The sequence below is a fragment of the Musa acuminata genome, chromosome BXJ2-2, assembly GCF_036884655.1.
Source record: "Musa acuminata AAA Group cultivar baxijiao chromosome BXJ2-2, Cavendish_Baxijiao_AAA, whole genome shotgun sequence".
NCBI lineage: Eukaryota > Viridiplantae > Streptophyta > Magnoliopsida > Zingiberales > Musaceae > Musa > Musa acuminata.
In genome coordinates, this window is record NC_088339.1 from 22,534,426 (window position 1) to 22,560,127 (window position 25,702).

Below are 25,702 nucleotides of genomic sequence, written 5' to 3' on the forward strand. Positions count from 1 at the left end.
TGCTTTTGCCATTTCAACTGTAAAGGTAAACAACATCCACTCCAACATCCTAATTACCCAGGCACAGAGATGAAACCGGCCGGTGAAGAGGAGTAAACCCAGTCTCATACATTAAGGCTTTAAGGAATTGCCAATTAGGCAATACTTCAACCAGAAAATGATGTCCTGTTAAACATTGTGGAGCTACCTACAACCAAATACAATGTAATCCTCTACATATTTTTGAACCAGCTTCTATCAAAATGGCATTGTTGAACCAGCTACACTTCCAAGTTAAGACACATACATTGCATAATCCCCGAACATGAGCATACATAGTTTTCAGGTAAACTGTCACTGGGATAAAAGCCAACTTACCTTCCACAAATACTCATTCCCACTTTATGGCTGATTGTAAGAATCAATGCTGAAAGGAAGAAAACATATAAGCCAACTCGAAGCATCACCGACACCACATCAACCTGATTCTTTGTGATACATCCAGGGCCCACAGTTTTTCTGACTAGATTATCTGCCATACTGTTGTAGGAAAGGATGATATCCACATGTCCATTCTTCTGCAAGGACCAGTAGCCAGCATTTTCTGACATAGTTGAACCGCAAATGTGAAAAAACCCAGCTGTGACATGGATTGAACTGGTTGAGTGGTTTCCAGGGATTTGTGCCACAGACTTTCCTGACCCAGAAGGAAACTCAGCAGCACATGCAGGAGGTGCAGGGATTGAGCCCAACATGTTCAACAGATGTTTCGTAACAGTTTTGTCGTTGGCATCACTCATTTGGACATCTGCACCAAGAAGTTGGAAGAACTTTTAGGGTATGAACAAGTCTAACTAAGCTACAGAGAGCTGAAGCCAATTTATCGTGTAATTGTGACAGTTCAACTATCAGACAATTATGCAACCAACCATCACTAAATAAGCTAATAGTGCATTAAAGACATCCAGAATCTACCGAGAATATGACAGTTTAATGGGAAAAATATGATACATAATAAAACATAAGGGGAACTTCGGAGAGATTAGGAAGAAATTGGAACTTAATTAATCCACGAATTTGCAGAGTAATAGAAACATAATAGGAGTAGTTAATATGATTATGTTTTTTTTTATAGTTTTACCACCACCACCGATGAAAGAACACAGCCATACCTGGTCTTACAGCAACCTCCTCATAATTGCCCTTAGACTGCTTATAAGCTACAGATGAAGCTGATGATGATGCTCCACCCACAGTATCTATATCTAGCACCTGTGCTGTTGCCTTACTTGTTGGGCAATTGCTGCCATCAACCTATTATACATGGAAAGAAAACAAAAGGTATTTCATAGACATTAAAAAAAGTTTCCATATATATGACAGTCTGCCGGCTCTTACCTCTCCAGTAAAGGTGGACTGATCAGATGAATTGATACACTCTGGTCTTCCTGTAAAACCCATAGTGTCATGATGTAAACTACCATCAGTAGCATCAAAGTAAGCTAGCAAGTCATCAACCATCTCAAAACCAGATGGGTTATAAGCGGGTAAGTACAGAAGTCCATTCACTGGAGCATTTTCATGCCTGAATGATGGATTGTCACTAGGTGCATCATAGAATACCGTTTTCTCTTGAAGCTGTTGACTGGATGGACAGCCCTCGGCTAAAGGATTCAAACCATTTGGTTGGACAAAGAAATTCTCCTGCACTGGGGACATCTGGAGTGATTCTAAATGATCGGAATTTTGGCTCATTGTGTCAAAGAACTCCTCAACATCAAGTATCTTCTGTAAGTTGCTATTTCCACCTGCCCCATGCGTATTCTTAGCATGGCAAGCTTTTATAGGAAAACCATATTCTTCACTGAAGGGGTACACAACATTTGCAGAATCTGCAAGGTCATCCAACTCCACGTATTCATCCTTGTCATTTGGACGAGTATGATAATGTGCAAAATCTTCAATGAGAGGCTTCTTTTCCATGTCATCAATGGGAGTTGGATTAATCTGTTGTCCAGGTTCATTAACAAACTCGACCATGTTGGTGAAAGGTACCTCATCCAGTAAAATGGTGGCATCTCCTGGAAGGCTAACACAGTCCTTCCGATCCAGATCTGCCACAAAATTGGAATCATTCACATGTTTATTCTCCACGTCTTCATTCTGAAAATAATTCAAAATTTTAGTAAAAATTGCTAATCAGAAATATATTGTCTATCCCAGTCGAGTAAAGGATAACAATAAACAATTTCCATTGAAAATTGAAATAAAGTATCAAAATCTCCAGAAATTTTGTAAATTTTCACAAATAATTTACAGATACATTAGTCCCCAATTAACTTGGAGACATATTCCAGAACTGTTCATGTATACATCAACAGTGTTACTTGACCACATATCACGCTAAATTATTACATGAAATAAAATATCAGATCAATATCAAATAAAAGTATATATAACATGAATATTAATCTTTCATCAGATCTGCTAATTTGATTTGACTAAGATGTTTGCAAGATGTCCACATGTATAAAGAGTCCACCACACCCTAAAAGTATTGGTAAATTATTCGTACAAAATTTAGATACCCTACAAGTAATTCTTGTTGTTTCCGCATGTTATCCCATGTCAGTTTTAACCCAAGTTATACCCATCTAATGTATTGTCAAATGACCAACTTATGCCAAAAAAGAAGACTTGACCTTAACCACAAAAAGAAATTGGGTGCTGATGTTCAGGCCCTCACATAATGACTGTTGCTACATCATATCATGTAGCATCCACAAGATGATAATGTAAATGTGGTAGGGTGGCATCGATGTCATGATAATTTGGCAACCATCTAACACATGGTGAACAAAAAATTGGCACCCATTGCCATGTCAGCTCTGTATGTCACCATATGGATGTCACATTGGTGCCGAGGATAATGTGGCATCCTGGCATCCATGTCATGATGATGTGACATCCATCTAACAGATGGTGAGCCAACAATTTGGCACTTCTTTCCATGTCATCTCTGTATAGCATCATATGAGAATTTCTAACTGTTGACCAACAGATGAAGACTAAGCTCAAGGGCATATAGGATGGATGAAAAATGTACACAAGATTATATTTCATTGCATATTCCAAACTTTACAAGGATACATGTGCGACTTCAGGTCAGCGACTCACGAGAAATTTTCCAATAAATACATTTTAGTCAGTGATAACCAACAATAAACACAACAAACAAGCATTTGCATAGCTATAGTCATTGTCCTTCTAACCACTTCAAACTCAAATGTTATGTGGTAGCATTGCAAAGAGGACAACAAACATAAAGAATATTTCTATCCTTCAACAGTCTCCTATAGAAGTCATTGAAATTGGAATGTCAAAGAAAAAGCCTTCAGGATTCTGATCCTTCAATATGGTTCAAAAACAAAAACATGAATTTACAATGTCAGAATCACTATCATTGGCTGAACATAGTTGAAAGCCTGGCTGAAACCTTATATCCTACTGTCTAGCATTTCGTAGATAGAACTTTAACGCTTCTGAAATGCTTTTCGTTTATAGCAACAATATACAAGCAAAGACAAGATAACTGGTGGCAATTCATAGCCAAAATAATCTGCAATTTATAATCTTTAAACCCATGATGCAATTCCATGAAAGTGCTGCTCTGGGAATATTGTGCTTCATGTTCCAAAAAATTTCAAAGACCACCAATGTTGATTATTAGATCTGGCCACGCTACTTATCATACTAAACTATGCAATTCCACTCGACCTTTATGATGAACTTAATAGCACCTATGAGAAGAAAAAGAAGTTTCCTCTCAGAAACAAATAAAATTAAACAACAACAAGGTGGTCAGAGTAAGTTGGAATAGTTCTGTGGAAAATGGTATAATGAATATGCCTAGGTTTCCAAGGCATGAGTTTCAATTTAAAAACAAGCTATAAGCTAAAATTGAGCCTAAACAGTACATTTTTCAGTGGAAAAGTGTATTGATTTATAAAGATATTCAGATATATGAACTAACAAAAATAATATAGCACTATGCTCCTACTAGCAATACCCAGACAAAATGAAGCATGGTAACAGAAAGTACATATGAGAACTGATGTTTGGTAGGTATTAGGTAAAGTTTCTCAAATTAAACAAACATCAGACAAAAAATAAACAGGATACTGAGGTATAAGGTGTTCCTAAAAAATCGTTGAACTAGCAGTAAACTCAAAAGTAACAAGATTAGTGGTTACAGTGAAATTTATATCAGACAACATAACAATAATCGCCGAAGTAAAAGGCAACAAAATCATTCATGTGGATAAGAATTGGAAATTCATCCGACCGAAAAGGGGTGTACCCAGTAGGAGACCATAGGTGCGCTTTACCAGATACAATATCATCTCTACAAAAAAGTTGACACATATTGAACATTGTAATAGCTAAAATATCATGCAAAGCTATATGCCATATCTGCATGTGAAAGATATGTAAATATCAAAACCAAATAAAAGGCATGTAACATAACACATGTAGTTCACCAATGATTTATTTAAACTACTAAATTAAGCTCAAGAAAAATGGTTGATTGATCATGGAGAGAAAATGAAAACAGAATTAAGAATGGCACATTGATTCAGTCACCTGCAGGAAGTCACTGAATTGCAAATACTCCTTTTCTGTGGCTTCGTTAAATTCATCTTCCCTACCATCTGGCATCAAAACCGGTCCCATATCTGCCTCTTCTTCCCATTCTTCTTCAAGAAATGGTGCTCCGTACTGTGCCCCGTTTTGGGGCCCAGCACCGTTCTTCTGAAAGATCCTGCATACTACATACGCATCCTTCCCCACCCATGATCCCAAATTCAATCCTTGACCAAACTACCTAATTTCATCCAAAGAAAATGAAGAAAAGCTCATGGTGTACCTGCGAAATCCCGGCCTGGGTCAACTCCTCATCTTCGAGGCGGTACTCGTGCATCACCCAGTTCGTCCTGGTCCCGCGCGGCGCCCGGCCGGCATGGAACACGAGCGTTTTCTTCATGCCGACGATGCGGGGTCCACGGCGTACTGGCCGGTCCTTGCCGGTAGTCTTCCAATAACCCTCCGCGGTGGCACGGTTGGTCCGCGATCGGTTGGAGTACTTGCGATCGAGGGGGCTGAAGAAGTACCACTCCAGGTCGCGGCTCTGGATCCGAGAGAGGACGGGGAGATCCCAGGGTTCGTGCTTGTAGAGGTCAACCTCGGCGACGGCGTCGACGCGGAGCGACCGACCGCAAACCTTCCGCTTGAGGTAATAGCTGACGAGCTCCTCGTCGGTTGGGTGGAAACGGAAGCCCGGGGAGAGGTGGGTGGCGGCGGCCGCGGGAGGCGGCGGTCGATCGGAGGAGGCGGCGCCGACGGTCATGGATGAGAGGAGGAATCGATGAGACGGAGGCGGAGGGTTTCGATCGAAAGAGAGGCCGGATTGTTCTTTTAATTAATCTTTCACGGTTGTTAGGTATAGGAAAGATAGAGTAGACGCCTATGACCACCACCTTTTCTTACGCGAGGTGCTTACGGGGACCCCATCGTTTTCTGTTGATCCTCATCCAACGTTCCGAACTTCTCCACGTCATCGAGAAACACTTGTGTCAAATATCTAGGATGTGAGATTTCCAATCCTGTGCAGTGACGGTAGCCGACCGCGGCGCACGGCTCATCAAGAGTCGTGTGATTGTTTGATGAGTGGTCAGATTCCGCGAGAGACGATATTTTTCTGTCCTTTTTGCACCTCGGTACAGGAACTTTAGGAATTCGCCCATTAGCACCACAAAGGACTACGTGGCATAATTTATTATGTTGGCCAGGATTGGTCATCAAATGCGACGTGACGTGGCGGCATTCGTGCCGTATGGAAGCTTTTATTGCTAAAACTGCCACGTGTATCGGTATTAGGTCGGAATAATAAAAAATAGAAAAGAAAAAAATCATTTTCTGAGAAATAAAAAACAAAAGAAACGGAGATACATGACATGAAAATTGAAATGATATACATATTTATGATATATTATAACCTTATATATCTAAAATTCTAGACTACGTAGAATTCATCATTTCTTTGTTCTTTTCTTCTCTATTGAGAAAATACCTGTTCATCATTGTTCTTGAAGACAGAATCTCTTCTTTTCCTGCTTCTATCAAGAACAATTGTTTTTGCAGTCTTACATAAATTGCTAGGTGCTCCTCCTTGTGCAATCGATGAACCGCCATCACACTATTCCCAGTTTCCACATTTAGAAGCAACATCATCATCTTGACACTGCATCGAAAAGAATACATCGAGTGCACTCACATTCAACTTCTTCAGCATTGATCTTGCGTTCATCGTATCGCCCTTTTGACTTAAGAAACTGGAGAATGTTGGCTTGTAAGGTAGAGTAGCTCGGTTTTGTATCTCCTCCATCGATTGCATCCAAGACGAGAGATCTTTGGTCTCCTTAGTTTAATCTTTGCCAGCCTTTTCCATCAAACAAAGGCCAATAGATATTGGTCGGCTTGCATCACAGCGCCACTCTGCATGCTGCTAAAGGCATTAGCTTCGGCCTTCTCCAACCTCCACAGTCACCGTCACCCCCTCCACTACCACAAAAGGCGTACTTTACAATCATGTACGCTCCCATTCCTTGCCCTCTACGACTCCCCTACCTCCCCAAATAAATGTAGACACACCCCCTACATGATCAAAACCATCATGGACCAACGTAGCAAAATGACCATGAGGAGGCTTGGGAAGCCCTTCCTCTGGTTCTCAGCCATTTCCTTTGCACTCGTCTCCGTTCTACTATCCTTCAACACCTTTCCTCCTGCTACAGTCCTTTCTGAGACTCCCACTAGCAGTGGCGACTTACTCGGTAACATTGTGAGCAGTGTGCTAAGCCCGAGCTCAGCCTTCATCGACAATGTCGTGTCTTTGATCGAGCAAGTGCTGTGGCGAGGGCACCACCACCACCACCACCGCCACCGCCGGCAAAATCACCGGAGGAGACGACGTAGAGCATGCGACAACTCGAAGTGGGTGTCGCCGCTCGCGTTGGAGCAGAATGCAACACTAATCCTGACAGTGGATCAGAAAGGGTGCGCAAACTTCAGCAGCGTGCAGAGAGCAATCGACGCCGTGCCAGACTACAGTCCGAGTCGGACTCTCATCATCCTCGACTCCGGCGTATACAGGTTTCTACTCCATGCGACAAGTCCTACTTTCTTGCTTGTTGACTGTGACACAGACAACCGATGGAGGTGTTTTTGTTGTGTGGCAGGGAGAAGTTATTCGTGTGGGCTAACAAGACCAACATCACAATGCAAGGCCAAGGTTTCTTGAACACCTCCATTGCATGGAACGACACCGCCAACTCCACTGGAGGAACTATCTACAGTGCTTCTGTCTCCATCTTTTCCTTCAATTTCATAGCATACAACATAAGTTTTCAGGCAAGCAGTCCACCGTCAAATGACTTGGTTCTTTTGTTAGCTACTCTGTTTCCGATTATACATGGTATAATGCAGAACACAGCACCTCCTGCATCCCCTGGCGACGTTGGAGCGCAAGCGGTGGCGCTTAGGATAGCCGGAGACCAAGCAGCCCTCTATGGCTGCGGATTCTACGGGGCGCAAGACACGCTGCTCGACGAGCGCGGGAGGCATTACTTTCGTGAGTGCTTCATCGAAGGCTCGATCGATTTCATCTTTGGCAACGCCAGATCACTGTACGAGGTAAGGAGAATTGCTTTGCGTCCACTGCTCGATAGGTGTCGAAGTGCATTTAAGCTTGGTGTTCGACACATTGGCATGCAGGCCTGCACGATCAATTCCATAGCAAAGCAAGCAACCAGCGACGTGGGCGGTGTCACCGGATGCATCACGGCTCATGGAAGGTCGTCGGCGACCGAGAAGACGGGGTTTTCCTTCGTCAATTGCAGCATCGGTGGAACAGGGAAAGTGTGGCTTGGCAGAGCATGGTGGCCTTACGCAACTGTGGTCTTCTCCAGAACGTACATGACGAGCATCATAGCTCCTGAAGGATGGAATGACTGGAATGATCCGAGCAGAGACCAGTCTGTGGTTGATCTTTAATACAAGTTTCTGATTTCCTCATACTCCTTCTCTGATCATATCTATAATGCCAACTCAAATCGTTGATATCTGCAAAATACATTGTACTTGGATCTATGCTCTTGCAGGTCAGTATACTTTGGCGAATATGAATGCATGGGTCCAGGAGCCAACTACACACTAAGAACATCATATGCTAAGCAACTGGATCAGTGTCAAGCAGCCTCCTTCATGGACATCTCCTACGTCGAAGGGAAGGATTGGGTGCTTCCTCCTAATCACAACAACTGGTACAATCCATGTGAGAAACGAAGGCACCGAGCTCATATCAGAACAAACCAAGCTGAAATGGATGATCAGAAGGCAGAAGACATGTAATCCAAGCGCTTCATGTCGATTTACATCACCTGTTTCCTGACAAGATACTACTAAAAGGGCAATTATCGATTTCTCATAATAGAGAAATGACATCATTATTCAATATAGTAAGTTAAGATACTTGATGTGAGTGTCTCTGTACTATGAAATTGATGGCTCATTCTGTGGTTTCCAATATTCAAGATAGTTGATTGATGTCTTTGGAGCAAGTTTTCTTTTTCTTCAAGTTCTTTTAGTCCCCCATACACTTGCTGAGCTTAAAACAGAAGAATTCAGCCCTGAAGTCCCCCATGCACAATGCGGAAGCTTCAAGGAAAAAGATGCTTGTTTTCAGATGTTCCGTGGACATCAAGATAGCTTCTTAAATCTAAATACCACACAGAGTTCAATTAACTACTCGTTCCCTTGAATCATAAGCTTCGGCTTTCGGCTATGTTTGGAGAAGGAGCATTTCTGTTAAACAATCAATGCTTCCACTTTACTGACCATGTTGGATCACACTGTTCTTTCATATTGAGCTTTTGATAGTGAACCATTCATTGCTTAGCTCTCATGTTATTATCTTCCTAATTTGGACATCCACTGTATCTAATATATTCTTTCGATACATATTAAAGTAGTTTGCTACGCACAGAAACTATATTTGCCTTTTCATTTCTTTCAAAGTTCAAGAAGACAAATATTTAAAGGTCATTAATAGACTCTCTCAAATGAGTATTTTTAGGTGTTTATAGGAAACAGGACACGACGCAGTTTCGCTGCCCGACTTAAGGCACGATAGGCTGACGTGGGGCTAAGGAGAGTAAGGTGTGGTCGCGACGGCGGCGCCAGCACCGCGAAATCGTTACCTTCGGTCTTTCTTTCGAGTATCCACACTTATTTTTTACCATCACATCACCTACCTGCCTGGTGATTGGCAAGGCCGATGGCCCCACAGGTGGATGCGACTAGGACGATGGACCCACAGTTGAATGTATTTTCGTTAACCAGAAAAGAAGCGGAATCTTTTCCTTGTTCACCTTACCGTACGTACACGTAGATGCCTTTTCTCTAATTGCATGCCTTCATATGTGGGATCCACCAACGGGTATGTAAACGAGTCTAACATGTATTATTGTTGTGTCGCCTTCTCAGAATTTGGAGGAATAAGAAAGGCTGACGGCGACCCTTTCGCTTCGCGTCGGCCATGGCTCAGGGAACCGTCGCTGGAATCCCACACGTCCTGGTCTTGGGGTTCCGCCGCGCCCTCCTGGTAGAATACCCGAACTCTCGAAATCGATACTCTGTCTGATCCCATCCTTTCTCCCGCCCTCGATCAGTGATTTTGCGGGTTGGTCGATGTTATAGATTCGGATGATGATCTCGGGAGGTTTTTTAGTCGGATTTGACCGGTTGGAGTTGGGTTTGTTTTGGAATTCTGCTGAATTTTTTTTTTTTTTTTATCTATGTGCTTGTCTTTATTGTCTATGGATATTGCCGAGGCGATCCGAGCATGTGTTCTGTGGCTTTTGATTTCCTCTCGTTGTTTCATGATTGGATAGTATTAGTTATTGAATTTAGATGTTTGTATATGTAGATGGATGGACCATTCAATATCTAGATGCAAATGTTGGATTGAATGAAGTAGAAGGCTTTGGGTGTTCCAGCCAAAAGATGCATTAAGGCTATGGATTGCAGTAGGCAATACGAACCCCGTTGGCATTGATTAAATATCAAGCCTTCCGCAGATGGTTGCCATCTGCTGATAAAGTTTTCAGGACTTCACTGATTATATTCACATGTCAAATAAATTGACTTTAAGAATGCTTCAGATTAAGTACATAAAAGATGCATAAACATGTTAAGATCCTTATAGTAAATGTTATTTATCTAGATCACTTTGTCTACGCATAAATACTCCTGCTTTGAACTTGTACAACATCATTTTCAGTTTATATCATAGGTAGATTGACTTTTTTTAAGGCATCTTTGTTCTGTCAAGCTATAACCTCATTTCGATTAGCACTACTCAGATGTTTTTGTCTTATCACTTAAAATTAATGAAAGAAAAATAATTAATAATGAATGGACTTATCCAATTCTGGATTTGCCATCCAAAACTATATAATATGTTTAAATGTATATCATCTAAAATTCTTTGAGAATGGAGAAGAGAATCCATAATGAAAGTTGACCGGATATGGCCTAGGTGAATTTAGGCATCTGCCTATACAGGTTGGGAAAGGTCAATGTACCGTGACTTGAGTCTTGGTCACCCATGTTCCAAAGAAGCAAACTTACCATGTTGTCAAGGTGTAAGCTTACAGATATGACAGATTCCATACTCAATTCAAACTGGACTCGTTCGAAACCTGTACTTTAAACCAAGTTATATCAACTTGTCATTGTGCATAATATCACCCTCATGATTACATGTTGCTCATTAATATCTATAGTGATAAATTAATAGGTTTCTTAGTTCTTACACATGAAATTTCTAGTATTCGAAGAGTTCCATTCAAAACCTGTTTGTGTGTTTTGCAGTGTCCTCAAAACTTGGAAGAGCATGAACTGCTGTTATAACCAGCCATGGAACATCATCTGCAGTCTTTTCAGGACTACATTTTTATACTAATCTGGACACCTCAACTCCTGACACTTACCAAGCACCTCCCGCAGTTATCAACGAAAGATGAGGAGGATGCTTGCCCCATTTGCCTTGAAGGTAAATGTCACAATTTTTTTTTTCTATGTTCAGAGAACCATTTCTTCCTGCTTTATGTCACAATACTTCAAGTTTCTCATTAACTTAACTCAATTATTTATATATATTTTGAAACTGTTTATAGCAATTATACATGTGCTTTAACTGTATCTTGATTATACTTATTTTCTAGCAATCCTTTTTACTCCTGAAATTACATAATCAAAACTAATTTCTTAGATTTTTTTCTTTTATGCAAAGGGTAAGCGACGAAGGCGGGATTTGAGCCCACGATATTGTGATAAACTGTTAAAGTCTTTACTAGCTAAGCTAGCAGACACCTTCATTTTTTGCAAATTCATTTTTTTCTCCTTTTAGTTAATGATCTATTATATGATATGGAAAAACTCTATTTGGCATGTGCCGTAGACGACATTTCCATTTTCTGGTGAATATATGGGCCTCTCTTGGATATGGACAATTTGGACCTTTCCTCTTTGGTTGGTGACGTTTCTATTTATCTATTTATTCAACCAAATGAAGTAGTCCATTTTTTTGCTAGGGCTGCTTTGTCATTAGCAGTTTGTTGTGACAATATTACTAGACTATTTTTGTTTACAATGTTTGTGTCCATTGTGCTTTCTGCATTGGGCTTTGACCTTCAATGAGGTAATACTAATGTGGTACTATTGAAGTTTTTTCTGTGTCATGCTTTCTTTTGAGAGTAAATCCACTTTGACATTATAAATTAAGTTGATTTGCATTCTAAGTGCAACTCTCTATTAGCATGAAGGAATCAGGTTGAGACCTGCATGTGAACACATCTTCCTTGAGGAACATTAATGTTTCCAAGTATTCAGTGTTTAGTCCGATCCTGAAAATATTTTGACATAGACCAAGATTAAAAAGGACATTTCCAAGTATTACAAATCTCATGAAATTCCTTATCTCCTTTCTTTTTGACAGATTATGATGCAGAGAATCCACACGTTCTGACAAAGTGTGAACACCATTTCCATTGTGTTGCATTCTTGAATGGATGGAGAGATGAGACACCTGTGCCATCTGTGACCAGGTATGCATGCAGAGAAGTTCATCATTGTCTGTTTGGCAACTTTATTTTGTTACATTCATCACCTGGTACAGTTTCATTTATTTCTATGCAGTATTGGCATTTAGCATTTATGTCTTCATGTAGATAGAGTAAATATACCAATAATCACCTTAAGATTCTTAGTTTTCTTCCCATCTTTTAAGCATCTTGGCAGTTGGTTTCTCTAGCCTTTTCCAGAATAACAAGAATCTAAAGATGAAGTTTCTCATTGAGAAATTCTGAAGAAATGCATGTCAAATTCCTTGATATTTGTTGTAGCATTTTGTAGTTCGATGCCTAATTTTTTTATGTTAGTGCACAGTTTTCATCTAAAAAATGAAACAACAGAATTTCAAGGATTGTAGATTCCATTTTTAAAAAAAATATCTATTCCTTGTCTTGCAGGTCTTCTATATGTTCATGGTATAATCATGCAGTTTTCATTTTGCAGATAATGATGATCAACACCATGTATAACATGGTGTCTCCTGAAAAGAGTTTTTAGTGGGCAACCCTTTCGAATGGATACTCATCCAGATGAAAGCTTCTTACTCTTTTGTGCAGGACTGTGCCACAAAAACAAATGTGGCTAGAAGCAATTTGATGTTTTGGTTGAGAGTTTAGATGTCTGGGTCAAATTCTTCTGAATTCCTGTTGTGGAACAGTAGGAAACAAAAAGGTAAATGATTGTAATTCCTGGTTGAAATTATTATCATGCAAATCCTTTTTTGTTTGTTCTAGTGTCACCAAAGCAAGTACAGGTGTGTGCCTGGCAATCGTTTCTGCATTTTGTTAGTCTCCTTCTCCAAGTTTCTCTTCAGTTTCTTTCTCCGTTTGTATAGTCTTTCGATATGAATAGGTGATATTTGATGCTATTAATCGTCACCTTTTCTTTGTAGATGTTCATCATGTTGGCTATCATGATCAAGTCTATATTGACTCAACTAAAAGTGCATAATCACTCAAAGCTCATTTCTTATATTAATTCTTCATAGGTTTTGGGTCATATGAACTTGTTTCTCCAAACGTGAGCGGTCTCCTGCATCGGATCGAGTCATCAACTAACTTGTTCTTGTGCCTTTTGTGTTGTACAGGGGAGTATCTGGGTTAGGATCCTCTCGCATGCTTGACTCAATACATCTGAAGATCTTGCAGTCACGACAATGAGCATAAGGTGAGATTTTGCTGTTACTGGTTCTTTCTCTGGCAGAATAGTTTTGACTGGTTTCGGTGGTATCTGATGCCACTCCGAGTCTGCAGGAACTAGTGGTTCAGCACGGACGCACACACACGACTGGAGTCGAGCGTTTGTATGCTTGCCAAGCCGATACTCTTATTATAACTGACCTGGGTGAATGCTTTCCTTTGTGTTCGGAAGAGCCTAAAATGCATAGGTTTTCTATTTCCTTGATATTGGGATGTTGATGTAACACTCTACCACCCAGTTTTTGTTCTCCAGGCAAGTTAGAGATCGTCCGTTTGGAGTATGAAGCTTGAAAGTCCTGTGAATTGAGTGTCGTCAAAGTTCAAATTCCACAACAGTCGAGAATCCTACAATCCAGATTGCTAGTGATGTCAGGCAAAATTTGGTCCAGGTATTGAATCAACTTGCCTTGCACGAAACCTACAGTCGTTTTCCGTTTTCCTGTGTATTCATTATAGCTTCACCTCCTAATTTCTAGCTTTTCGACTTTCCGCTTGGACTTTAGTCTCTCCTCCCAATCGAACGGGTCTTGTAAGTAACAAAAAGTTATTTGTCTTGCTCCCTGTTTCGACACTCTCCTCTGGCCTTTCCGTTCTTTTGGGCTGACACTCTCATAGGAGCATCCATCCCTTACAAGTCACCATAGCAGCGGCTTCCTCGTCCTTCTGCAATGCTTTTGATTTACGTTTCACAGGGGTGGCTGCGATCGCATGCGCTTGAAGTAGCGAATAAAGGACCGTGCGAGAAGCCAAGGAGAAGACTGTCACACTTTATAACGCTGGTATGGTCTTCTCATCTTGGGTGCATGCATTAGTCATAATCAACTATTTAAATATATCATGAGGTGGCCCGAACTGGGAGATCAAAAGTCTTCGTCATGCACTTTTCAATGAAATTAATGCTTTAATACGATGCAATGGATCAAATCGAACTTGCACATATGCAAATAATAGATAGGAAACTATATTTTTCTACTTGTGGCCTGTGGTGTTTTGGGCGTAAAGAAGTTTCCTTGTTCGAGAACGATGGTTCTCTAACCAATCATCGGTGCCGCATTAACTCCCATCCCAATCATTTGGGTGTGGATCCATTAGGCTTTGCCCTGATCCCAAACATACACCACATACCGATACAAAATTAAGCCGGTGGTATTGCCATGTCTATCCTTGCAAAACTTGTCATATATTGGATCATTATAACGAGGTTTTTTCAGAAGCAGTAGGTCAAAATGTCCCAAGGTAATTCGAGAAGTCAAATATTAATACAAGACTCATCGAGTCTTTTCGACATCGGGCGTTGTTCTATTTTCAATAGAAACTTCCGATGAAGGGAATTGCGAGTGCGTACCCACTCTCGCAAGCTGGGACCAAAGACCTTTGTCGTAGGATCCCATCCAATTATCGCCCCAAAATAACACGATTGGAGTGATCGGATGACCGGGTTGACGGGGTGTGACGCGGGATCTGGGCATGAGGAGTGTTATTTAAAATAGTCGTTGGATGGGATACTCGGCATAGACTTTTACTCCTTACTCCACTGGGTCCCACGGTTGATGAAGTCCCTCTTAAAGCACGCCGGACGGGCGCACGGTAAGGCGACGTCCTGTAGAATTTTGTTTCGCGTTTGTCACGCCGGCGTTAGCCGCCTCCGATGAATCTAAGATCCGAATCGCAGCCCGGAGGGCGGAAATCTAGGTCTTCCTTCGTCGCGACCCCGGACCGATGGGAGACCTCGCGGAGCTCTGCCGCCTCCTTCGCGTCCTCGGCCGCCATGGGCGGCAGAAAGTCGCCGGTTCGCAAGCGGAACGCGTTCAAGGCCTTCCTCAGGGCGCTTGTCTCGTTCTTCTCCTCATCCTCGTTCAAGCCTGAGATCACGTCGCCGAGACCGAGGACGACTCGAACCCTCGAGTCTCCTTACGGTATGCTCTGCCTCTTGGTCTGGACCTTCGGTTCCTTTTTCCCTTCCGGCTACATGGTACAAGTTGGTAATCCTGTTGGATAATTGTTGTTCTCGATATAGACATCCTATTTTGAGATTTTGAATCTCTTCTTGTCCTCAACTTGACTCGCTCATACTGGCATTTCGAATGCTGGAAACCGAGGAAATTAGCTTTCAGTGATATCTCCAAAGGTACAAGTTTTATAGTATCCATAACTTGGTTATGTTTTTCTTGAACTTTGATCTTGAGAGATCGTTAACCGGAAAGTCCAATCCCTTTTTTGAATTCCCTGTTTATATCATTATGTTGTGATTAACTGGAAATTCCCTTGCCATCCTTCATCTTTTGAATGCCTTCTAACTTTTGTTAAGTGTGTGTTTCTGAATTAGGATTTGTACAGAATGATTCCACACGAAGGGATTGAGTTCTGAATTTTTAGATATCCTGCAACGCCGGAATGGAATTAAACTATTTACTGATCATTTTGTAGCAACCCCTAGTCGTCTTTCGCATTCTAGCTTGAGGGAATCAAGAAAAGGGACAATCCATGGCAGAGATTCACCATGGCAGAGAGAAACTGGGAGTACACAGTTCACCATGGAGGAGATCTTGAAAGCAACGAAGAACTTCTCCCCATCGTTAAAGATTGGGCAAGGTGGGTTTGGTACAGTCTATAAAGCGACACTTGACGATGGCACACCCATTGCAGTTAAACGCGCCAAGAAGGTTAGAGGAGTCCCTTGCTGGTTTTGCCATTGAATGTGGCAGCTTCTTGCTGATGTGAACTTTTAAATTTTTTGATGTTCTATGCAGAGCACGTATGAGAATCATCTGAGTGTCGAGTTCCAGAGTGAGATCAACATATTGGGACAAATTGAGCACTTGAATTTGGTTAGATTCTTTGGTTATTTGGAGGATAATGATGAGAGGGTCGTTGTTACTGAATATGTGCCTAATGGAACTCTAAGAGAGCATCTTGATGGTAAGGATTCTTCTGCTTTCATCATCACAAGTCCATCATGGACAACCTTTCATGTGATTGAGTCCCATTTTTGTCTGTTGGCATTGAATTCGTAGTTTGTTGTTGAGGAGAATGAATAGTGGCTAACTTGCACTCTGGGAAATACAGGATTTCGTGGAAACTTTCTTGAGCTTTCAGCACGACTTGATATTGCAGTTGATGTAGCTCATGCTGTCACATACCTTCATATGTACGCAGGTTAGATTGAGAGAAACGATTGATTCTGTTACTTGTTTTTTTCCTATCAGTGCAAGCTGAAAATTGCAAAAGGATTTCAGAATATCTTTTATGCTATTTATGTAGGGAATAAATTTTACCTTTGCACCTGCAACTTCCTTCTATGTGTGCCATCACTGAATTTACAAAGTTTAACCTAAGTATAATCAGCTTCTTCAATTGAATTGATCTCATGGAAAAATAAAGGAAAGGAAATCATTTGTTGATACTAAATATTTAGCTCAATGCCTTCTTTTTCATTTTTCTAGTAATACATTATAATTTAAAGGATTTAAAGAAATAAAAGGAATCGGTGCTGATGTAGTTTCTCAATAAACTTACTTGCAACCTTTAAATGCTAGTCTTGTGTGAAATACAATGTATGGATCTGTTCTTGTGCATTAATGCTTGATAAATTAATTTTAATAGACCTCTTCATTTTCTTTCCCTTGCATTTGACCATAAAGTGAGGGTACTTAGGAATGGAATATCATTTCATAATTCATCCTTTCTACGATGGGGAATTGGGGGCTTGACAGTGGAGGTAATTACTGTGTATGTGCTAGGGCCCTCCTGGCATCAGCTGTTGGCTTTGTTCTTAAAAGATTTCAAAATTAGGGTGTTGAGTATGTTGGTTAGTTTTTTTTTTATTTATATTCCTTTGAACGTTTTTTTGTCATGAATTGTACTGGAACTTATTTTCCCATTTCCTATAATGCCCCTATTATTACATAAAACAAGAACTTAGTGGCAGAATGATTCTTGTGCCTCCTCTGTTCATGTTTCAAATACGGAAAGCCCTTGCCTGTTAATATGATAATGGGTGACTTTTTGTCAGTCTTTTTCTATTTTTGGAAACTGGAGAAGTTGTTTTATCATGGTTGGAAAAGGAATCATATATGATTTATGCAGTGGTATTTCAGTTGCAAATGTTTTGGTGGACAATGTACTAGATACTCATGCTATTCACTACTTAATGATGCATGTCTCTTTATATCTTATATTTTTCTGGCTTTGTGATTTGGTCTTTTGGTAGACAACCAGCATGGAAATCCTTGTCTGCTTCATTCTTAATCTTCTGTCTTGTAGTTCTGCTTGCTCCATATTTTTGGTCTTACAGGTTGGGCTCAATGATGAACATGGGTTTCTGTGATGTATTCTGGTACTATTTAATATATTGTGCAAATTTAACATAATCAACAATGGTGTATGCTTCAGGATTCTGCTGCATGGACTTTAAAGAGTTTAAGATCTCTTTCTCATCTGAAGAAAATTGAACCAGATTTTACTTTGGAAAAATGAACACTGTTATAGCCAATAATATCATGGTTTGACCTTTACATTGACAAGTTAATACACCACCTCTGATCAGCCAAAAATATGTGGGGTCAAGTAACCCTGAAACTGGGTTCATGATAGTAGTAGTAATATGTATGTCTTCGTATTTGACAGTTAAGTAGTGTTATCACAGCTACATCCTTAATAACCAGAAAACAAATGTCTTAAGCTGTACCCACAAGTTGACTTTTCTTTGTCACTGTCTACCCTGAATTGATGTTTTTATACTTTATACACCTTAGATCTGTGGGTTCTTGGTCACATCGGATTAATAAACTGGTCAGCTTCATCGATTTTGGCCTGATACTGCCATATTCTGTGTCTGTTTGATCGAAAAACTGAAACAGTTGTTTCACTAAATCTATTTTCATTGTGCAAGTTTCTACATTTCTATACATCAAACTCCTATTATAACAATGCATGCTTCTCCCGAGTTATTTAAGATTGTTTGACTAAGACAACAATTGTATTATTTATCATTTAATATCTGCACTGATCCATTGATTTGTTTATGATGCAGACCATCCAATTATCCACAGAGACATCAAATCATCTAATATTCTTCTTACTGAAAACTTGCGGGCTAAGGTTGCTGATTTTGGCTTTGCCCGGTTCGGTATAAACGAGGCTGGAGTTACCCATATTTCCACCCAAGTAAAAGGGACTGCTGGTTATTTGGACCCAGAGTATCTTAGAACTTATCAACTCACAGACAAAAGTGATGTGTACTCATTTGGTGTGTTGCTAGTAGAATTAATATCTTCACGGCGCCCTATAGAGCGTAAACGAGAACTCAAGGAAAGGATAACAATAAAATGGGTATATCCTCTTTCATAAGCTTTTTTTAATACATTTTATGATGTTTATTTTGGAATCATAAGACCACCTTGTTATCTAAACCTTATTTTACATCATCTCTTATGATCTCATAAATCTATCTGGACAGGCGTTGAAGAACTTCCAACAAGGGAAAACAATTCAAGTTTTGGACCATAATATTCCACATACTCCGGCAAATAATCTGGCTTTGGAGAAGATTCTTGAGCTGGCTTTCCAGTGTTTAGCTCCTTCAAGGCAAAATAGACCCAGCATGCGGAGCTGTGCTGAAATATTATGGAACATTCGGAAGGACTACAGAGAGTTGTTGTCTTCAGATCTCCTCTCTCAGACTTCGCATCAAAGAAACCTTTCCATTAGCGGAGATGAAACTTAAAGTGATATTAAGATTCGTATGCAGTAAAAAGTAGCTCGACTTGCAAACTCAGCGCTCTCTAGAATCACTGGTTGTACATACAAGACTTATAGAGAACATGTCGAAAAGATAATTTCATTAATATTTTGAGAAGGAATGAGTACTGTTGGTGAACTGATATGTGGTGGCTAGTAAGCCAGTAAGGCCTGGTCCATGAGTCGATGTCGGGAGTCTTCGGTCGGATGAGCTGGTCGCCGAGGTCGATCGAGCCCTTGCGATGGGGTGTCGGTACCGGGGTGTTGATCAGTGTCTCTCGGTCCGGATGTCAGTTAGCAGCTCGTCGTCTAGACGTTGGTCGACGATTTCAAGGTCGGAATGCTCGTGGCTCGAAGGTGGTCGCTTTCTTGCAAAAATGACCTTCGTCGAGTAATTACCAACTGTGGCCATTCCGACGAGTAAGTCGGTCGTGGGTTGATTTATTCTTTTTTTGCCTCCCCCTGGGATGGATGTCGACCTGGGGTTTTTGAGAGGGCGAGGGGCACGTCAGGGTTGGAATGTCGTGGTTGCGTTGATTGCTTGTGAGGGAAAGCCGGATTGGCTCGTCGTGAGGTAGTTCGGGTGCGGTGCCCTATGCTTTGGCACCATCGATCGGGTGGCTGGGCCTATGCAGGATGATGTCTGTGAGTCGTTGGTCAGGAGACCGAACTATGTGAGCCGGGAGGAGATGACCTGTTGGCCGAGTTACTGATCTCGAGCTTAGACTTGTGGTTGGTGAGTCGCAAATCGGAAGACCGATCAGGCGTGACTCGGATAAAGACAGGCTAATCGCAAGTCGGGAACCGATCTAGCACGACTAGGATGAAGACCGGGCCCGTGGGCCAAGGGTCTGCACTCGGGCTCAGGCTGGACTAGCGAGTCGTAAGTCAGAGGATCGATCTAGTGCGATTCGGATAAAGACTAGCTAGTCGCAAGTCGGGAACCGATCTGGCATGACTAGGATGAAGACTGGACTTGTGGGCCGAGGGTCTGCACTCGGGCTCAGGTTGAACTGGCGAGTCGCAAGTCGGAGGATCGATCTAGTGTGACTCGGATAAAAACTAGCTAGTCGCAAGTCAGGAACTGATCTAGCATGAATAGGATGAAGATCGGGCCCGTGGGCCGAGGGTCCGCACTCAAGCTCAGGTTGGACTAGCGAGTCGCAAGTCAGAGGACCGATCTGACGTGACTCGGATAAAGATTGGCTAGTCGCAAGTCGAGAACCGATATGGAGCGACTAGGATGAAGACTGGGCTTGTGGGCCAAGGGTCTGCACTCGGGCTCAGGCTGGACTGGCGAGTCGCAAGTCGGAGGACCAATCTGGCGCGACTCAGATAAATACTAGCTAGTCGCAAGCCGGGAACCGATCTGGCGCGATTAGGATGAAGACCAGGCCTATGGGCTGAGGGTCTGCACTTGGGCTCAAGTTGGATTGGCGAGTCACAAGTCGGATGATCGATCTGGCACGACTCGGATAAAGACTGGTTAGTTGCAAGTCGGGAACCGATCTGGCGCGACCAGGATGAAGACTGGGCCTGTGAGCCGAGAGTCTGCACTCGGGCTCAGGCTGGACTGGCGAGTCGCAAGTCGGAGGACATATTTGGCGCGACTAAGATAAAGACTGGCTGGTCGCAAGTCGGGAACCGATCTAGCGCGACTAGGATGAAGACTGGGCCTGTGGGTCAAGGGTCTGCACTCGGGCTCAGGTTGGACTAGCAAGTCGCAAGTCGGAGGATCGATCTGGCATGACTCGAATAAAGACTGGCTAGTCGCAAGTTGGGAACCGATCTGGCGTGACCAGGATGAAGACTGGGCTTGTGGGCTTGGGCTTAGGCTGGACTGGCGAGTCGTAAGTCAAAGGACAGATTTGGCACGACTCGGATAAAAACTAGCTGGTCGCAAGTCGGGAACGATCTGGCGCGACTAGGATGAAGATTGGGCCCGTGGGCCGAGGGTCTGTACTCGAGCTCAGGCTGGACTGGTGAGTCGCAAGTCAAAGGACCGATCTGGCATGACTCGGATAAAGACTGGCTAGTCACAAGTTGGGAACCGATCTGGCGCGACCAGGATAAAGACTAGGCCTATTGGACGAGGGTCTGCACTCGGGCTCAGGCTGGATTGGCGGGTCGCAAGTCAGAGGACCGATCTGGCGCAACTCAGATAAAGACTGGCTGGTCACAAGTCGGGAACCAATCTGGAGCGATTAGGATGAAGACTGGGCTTGTGGACCGAAGGTCTGCACTCGGGCTTAGGCTAGACTAACGAGTTGCAAGTTGGAGGACCGATCTGGCGTGACTTGGATAAAGATTGGCTAGTCGCAAGTCAGGAACTGATCTAGCGTGACTACGATGAAAACTAGGCTTGTGGGCCGAGGGTCTGCACTCGGGCTCGGGCTGGACTGGTGAGTTGTAAGTCGGAGGACCGATCTTGCGTGACTCGGATAAAGACTAGCTAGTCGTAAGTCAAGAACCGATCTGGCACGACTAGGATGAAGACTGGGCCTATGGGCCGAGGGCCTGCACTTGGGCTTAGGCTGGATTGGCGAGTCGCAAGTCGGAGGACTGATCTGGCGCGACTTGGAAAAGGACTAACAAGTCGCAAGTCGGGAACCGATCTGGAGCGACTACGATAAATATTAGGGGCGTTATTGGGCGACGCGCTAGGGTTTACCCAGGTGCCACCGCACCACGTGGCGTACTTGGTGGAGCGGTGCAGGGCCTGCCAGGAAACTTCTGCCAGTCATAGGTGCCCAACAAGCCAATCACGTGAGTGATGGCACGTGTGACTTGATACAGAATCTTTTTGCTTATTATATTTTGGCGTATATCACTTTATAACTATTGTATAAATGCATATATATATTGTGATGTCCTTGGATTTGTGCAATGGGAATCGGATCGTGATGAGATCACGATAATGAGATCGATTCACCTTTAAACACATATCCTAAATAATCCCGGTCATAGGTTACTCGAGAGGGACATCGTGATAACCGGATAGACTGGTGTGTTGTATACCCGTTCATATGATGGATGCAGCTGGTCTCATAGTTGCTCGTGTAGGGACACTAGGGATACAGTACAGGTGCTCATTGGAGAATGAGTTTACTGATTGATCCGCTTATGGAATGCTGGATGGTTGATGATGCCTTATTGTCAGACAGCGATTCCGTAGTCCTAGTGGTGTATCTGGTCCTTAGACTTGAGACACCAAGGATGTCCTATATGAGTGCTCCACTCTTTGATACCAGACTTATAGGTTTGGCTGTCCCCAGATCTAGTACAGCTGGTCATTGGGAGTGGTAGTCGACCTTACGAGGGCTATTGAGTGTCAATAGAGGATCATCCACTCTCGGCGTCATGAGAGGAATATCCTATGTGTTCTTGCTCAGACAAATCCCTGGCCAGGGTCATTCGGGTTGAGAGAGAAAGAGTTCTTCGGGAGAATCCGATTAGAGCGAGACTCGAGTAGAAACCGTATGGGTCTGACAGCACCATGCTCGATATACGGTCTCTAGGATATTAGATGGATGAGGGACTATAGGTACATGGTAACTGAGGACAGACAGGTCCAATGGATTGGATTCCCCTATATCGTCTAGGGACTACGGCGTAGTGGCCTAGTACGTCCGTAGTCGATGAGTCGAGTGAATTATTACAGAGATAATAATTCACTGAGTTAGAAGGAGTTCTGACAGGTATGACTCACGGCCAGCTCGATATTGGGCCTAGAGGGTCACACACATATGGTAGGCATTGCGATGAGTAGAGGTTCGGATATGAGATATCCGACGGAGCCCTTGTCTTATTGGATGCAGATCCAATACCCACTAGGGAAGGACCCATTAGGGTTTGACACGGGATCTCTATAAATAGGAGGGATTCACAGCCTCATAGGCTAGAGTCTTTGTTTGCCTTTCCTATTCTCCTCTCCCTCTCCACCTCAGAGTAGGCCTGGAGTTTTGAGGAGCGTCGTCGCAACCCTGCTGTGTGGATCACTGCTAGAGAGGAGGACGCTTGACCTCCTTCACCCTCTCCTAAGGATCTGCAAGAAAACAGGGATATACAATCTCCCTAGGTAACACAATCTCTATACGCAGTTTTGTGTTTTGTGGATTTTTTGCGCACCAATCTTCGCACGACGACGAACATCTTTTTGGGAATCGGGGATTTTTGTTTTCTTGTTCTTCCGCTGCGCATATGATGTCGCCCCCCAATGATTTCCCAACAGTGGTATCAGAGCCAGGTTGTTCGTGCGAATGATTGGTTTTGAACTGCGTGTGTTGTGTTTAGGAAGAATATTGACGTCAAAATCGTTGACGCAAAAGCGAGAAAGGGCAGCAACAGTTGCTGCCCTCGATCTGCGTGCGTGCAGCGCAGCCGAAGGCGGGCAGCGCAGGGGCTGCGTCTGCAGCAGCCGGCCGGCGGCTGCTTGCAGCAGGCTTGCTGCCGGCGGGGCTGGCAACCCACGGGCAGAGGCGCCGCAGGGCAGCGGCGCCTGCCACCGAAAGGAAGCGGCGCCTGCCGCCGCTGCTCCCGCGGGCGAAACCCCCCCCACAGGGGCGGCCGCTCGGCGGGACAGCACCGCCTGCGGAGGCAGCGGCGCCCGAAAGGGGAGCCCACCTGTAGCGGCAGCGCCGCCAGCGGGCGTGCCGCTTGCAGGCGAGGGCAGTGCCCTCGCCCCGCCGCACAGGCCGTCGCCGGCAGGGTGGCGGCGGCGGCAGCAGCGAAAAGGGGAAAGGGCATTAGGGTTTTCTGGGAAAAAGACAATTTTGCCCCTCGGAATTTGAGAAATTTCAGTTTCTATCTTTTGTCCAAATTATGAAAATACCCTTAGGAATTGAGAAATTCCCTACATGTCCCTGATTTCAGAAAAATATTAATTAATTAAAAGATTTAGTTGATTATTATTTTTATTATTATCTAGTAGTCCTACATGATGATGATTATTTATACATGTGATGTATGATGTATGGACGGATGATCATGGACCGTGTGATGTGTGTACTTGTGATTATTATTATTGAGGTCTGCGAACCTCCATTATATTTCTCGTTTATTGTCGGGCCTGCGTGCCTATGATTAAGTTGTAATCACATGAGGAGGCGCAGCGAGAGCGTGGATGCGATAGCGGGACCCACGAGACGGACGATCGTGATGCATGGAGATGCATCAAGATGTCGACGGAACCGACGAGGACGAGATGGACGATCACAGGGCATGGAGATGCACCGTTGCACACATAGATCTTGATGTGAGTGATTAGGCCTACTGGCTCGGGCCTAATCATATTAGGTTGTGGTCCATGATCATCTGATGTGATTGCTTATACAAATACTAGATATGTATATATATTTGCATGCGATGTAGATATATATTAAATATGTATATGTGTGACATGTCATATTAGGAGACCAAATTATAGAAACATCTCTCGATAATATTAAGTCGGTAAACGTGAGGCAATTAGATTGACCCACGTGGCCTTCCATCGTTATGAGTAGGAATCGATTCCCGGTGTAGGTTGAGTTGGTCGAGTCCCTCGAGACTCACCTATATCGCGATTCGCTATCTTGTTTACGACATAGAGATGTCACCGGTGACCTGAGGATATGATATGCTTGGTCGAGTCCCTCGAGGGTATATCATCAAATCAGACTCATCTTGTAACGAAGGTGTTGACTTAATCGAGCATCATGGTTGGTCGAGTCCCTCGAGGCCATGGTGATTCGGAGGCCGAACAGGACGGGAATCAAAGGAGTTGTGATCGGCAAGAGTTGCCTACCTTTTAGGCTTAGTGTGATTGGTCGAGTCCCTCGAGGTTACACTAAGACGCTGATTGGATCCTGATCCCCACTAGAAGTCTGCCGGAGACTTCCGTTTTACGTGCTGAGGGTGTCGCGTGACTCGATAGTAAAATAGTGGGAGCATATTAAGATAGAAGTCCATATCTTGATAGTTTATTTCTTGCAAAATCTGCATGTTATTCATTTCTGCTACATCTTTATTTTCAGAAAATGTCGCTTTCAAATCCCTTACGTGGCATACTTGATGTCAACCGCCTCATTGGTCCAAATTATACGGATTGGCTCCGTAACTTGAGAATTGTTCTCACAACGGAGAAAATCGTGTACGTCCTTGATACAGTGATGCCTACGCCCGAAGAAGGGGCAAGCGAGGATGAGATCGCTCGCTACGTGAAGTACATTGATGACTCCACTCTTGCTCAGTGCTATATGTTGGGCTCTATGACTCCAGAGTTACAGAGACAACATGAAAAGATGGATGCCAGATCCATTCTCCTACATGTCCGCAAATTGTTTGAGGAACAGGGAAGGACTCAACGATATGAGATATCCAAGAGCCTTTTCCGCGCTAGGATGACTGAGGGGACACCGGTTCAGAACCATGTCCTAAAGATGATTGAGTGGATAGAGAAACTCATAGGTCTAGGAATGGTCCTAGAGGATCACTTGTGTATGGACATTATGCTTCAGTCCCTACCAGATTCCTTTTCACAGTTCATAATGAAT

General features: G+C 43.1%; 3 protein-coding genes across 8 annotated transcripts; 2 read left to right on the top strand and 1 right to left on the bottom strand.

Moving 5' to 3' along the window:
- Nucleotides 1-83: 83 nt before the first annotated feature.
- Nucleotides 84-5,459, bottom strand: LOC103971585 (NAC domain-containing protein 78). 3 transcript variants are annotated; one of them, XM_009385651.3, is made up of 6 exons: nt 4,907-5,459; nt 4,624-4,821; nt 2,035-2,142; nt 1,378-1,950; nt 1,152-1,293; nt 84-787 (listed from the first exon to the last, which is right to left on the bottom strand). In XM_009385651.3, the coding sequence occupies exons 1-6, from the start codon at nt 5,384-5,386 to the stop codon at nt 354-356; spliced, it is 1,935 nt and encodes a 644-aa protein (XP_009383926.2). In that variant the 5' UTR covers nt 5,387-5,459; the 3' UTR covers nt 84-353. The 3 variants fall into 3 exon arrangements, with proteins under 3 accessions (XP_009383926.2, XP_018678047.2, XP_009383919.2); XM_018822502.2 differs by having other exon boundaries at nt 1,378-1,953; XM_009385644.3 differs by having other exon boundaries at nt 1,378-2,142; nt 4,907-5,458.
- A 1,271-nt stretch (nt 5,460-6,730) lies between these two features.
- LOC135605379 (putative pectinesterase 14) lies at nt 6,731-8,617 on the top strand. The gene is made up of 5 exons (XM_065095400.1): nt 6,731-7,191; nt 7,278-7,449; nt 7,525-7,731; nt 7,813-8,072; nt 8,199-8,617. The coding sequence occupies exons 1-5, from the start codon at nt 6,731-6,733 to the stop codon at nt 8,446-8,448; spliced, it is 1,350 nt and encodes a 449-aa protein (XP_064951472.1). The 3' UTR covers nt 8,449-8,617.
- A 946-nt stretch (nt 8,618-9,563) lies between these two features.
- LOC135586401 (calmodulin-binding receptor-like cytoplasmic kinase 2) lies at nt 9,564-19,308 on the top strand. Of its 4 annotated transcripts, XM_065095403.1 has the most exons (13): nt 9,564-9,700; nt 10,972-11,152; nt 12,098-12,206; nt 12,676-12,903; nt 13,319-13,398; nt 13,485-13,819; nt 13,907-13,959; nt 14,123-14,209; nt 15,858-16,093; nt 16,181-16,349; nt 16,497-16,586; nt 18,463-18,761; nt 18,889-19,308. In XM_065095403.1, the coding sequence occupies exons 9-13, from the start codon at nt 15,965-15,967 to the stop codon at nt 19,153-19,155; spliced, it is 954 nt and encodes a 317-aa protein (XP_064951475.1). In that variant the 5' UTR covers nt 9,564-9,700; nt 10,972-11,152; nt 12,098-12,206; nt 12,676-12,903; nt 13,319-13,398; nt 13,485-13,819; nt 13,907-13,959; nt 14,123-14,209; nt 15,858-15,964; the 3' UTR covers nt 19,156-19,308. The 4 variants fall into 4 exon arrangements, with proteins under 4 accessions (XP_064951475.1, XP_064951474.1, XP_064951473.1 ...); XM_065095402.1 differs by lacking the exon at nt 13,907-13,959; XM_065095401.1 differs by lacking the exons at nt 9,564-9,700; nt 10,972-11,152; nt 12,098-12,206; ... (3 more) ...; nt 13,907-13,959; nt 14,123-14,209 and adding an exon at nt 14,273-15,346.
- Nucleotides 19,309-25,702: the final 6,394 nt, after the last annotated feature.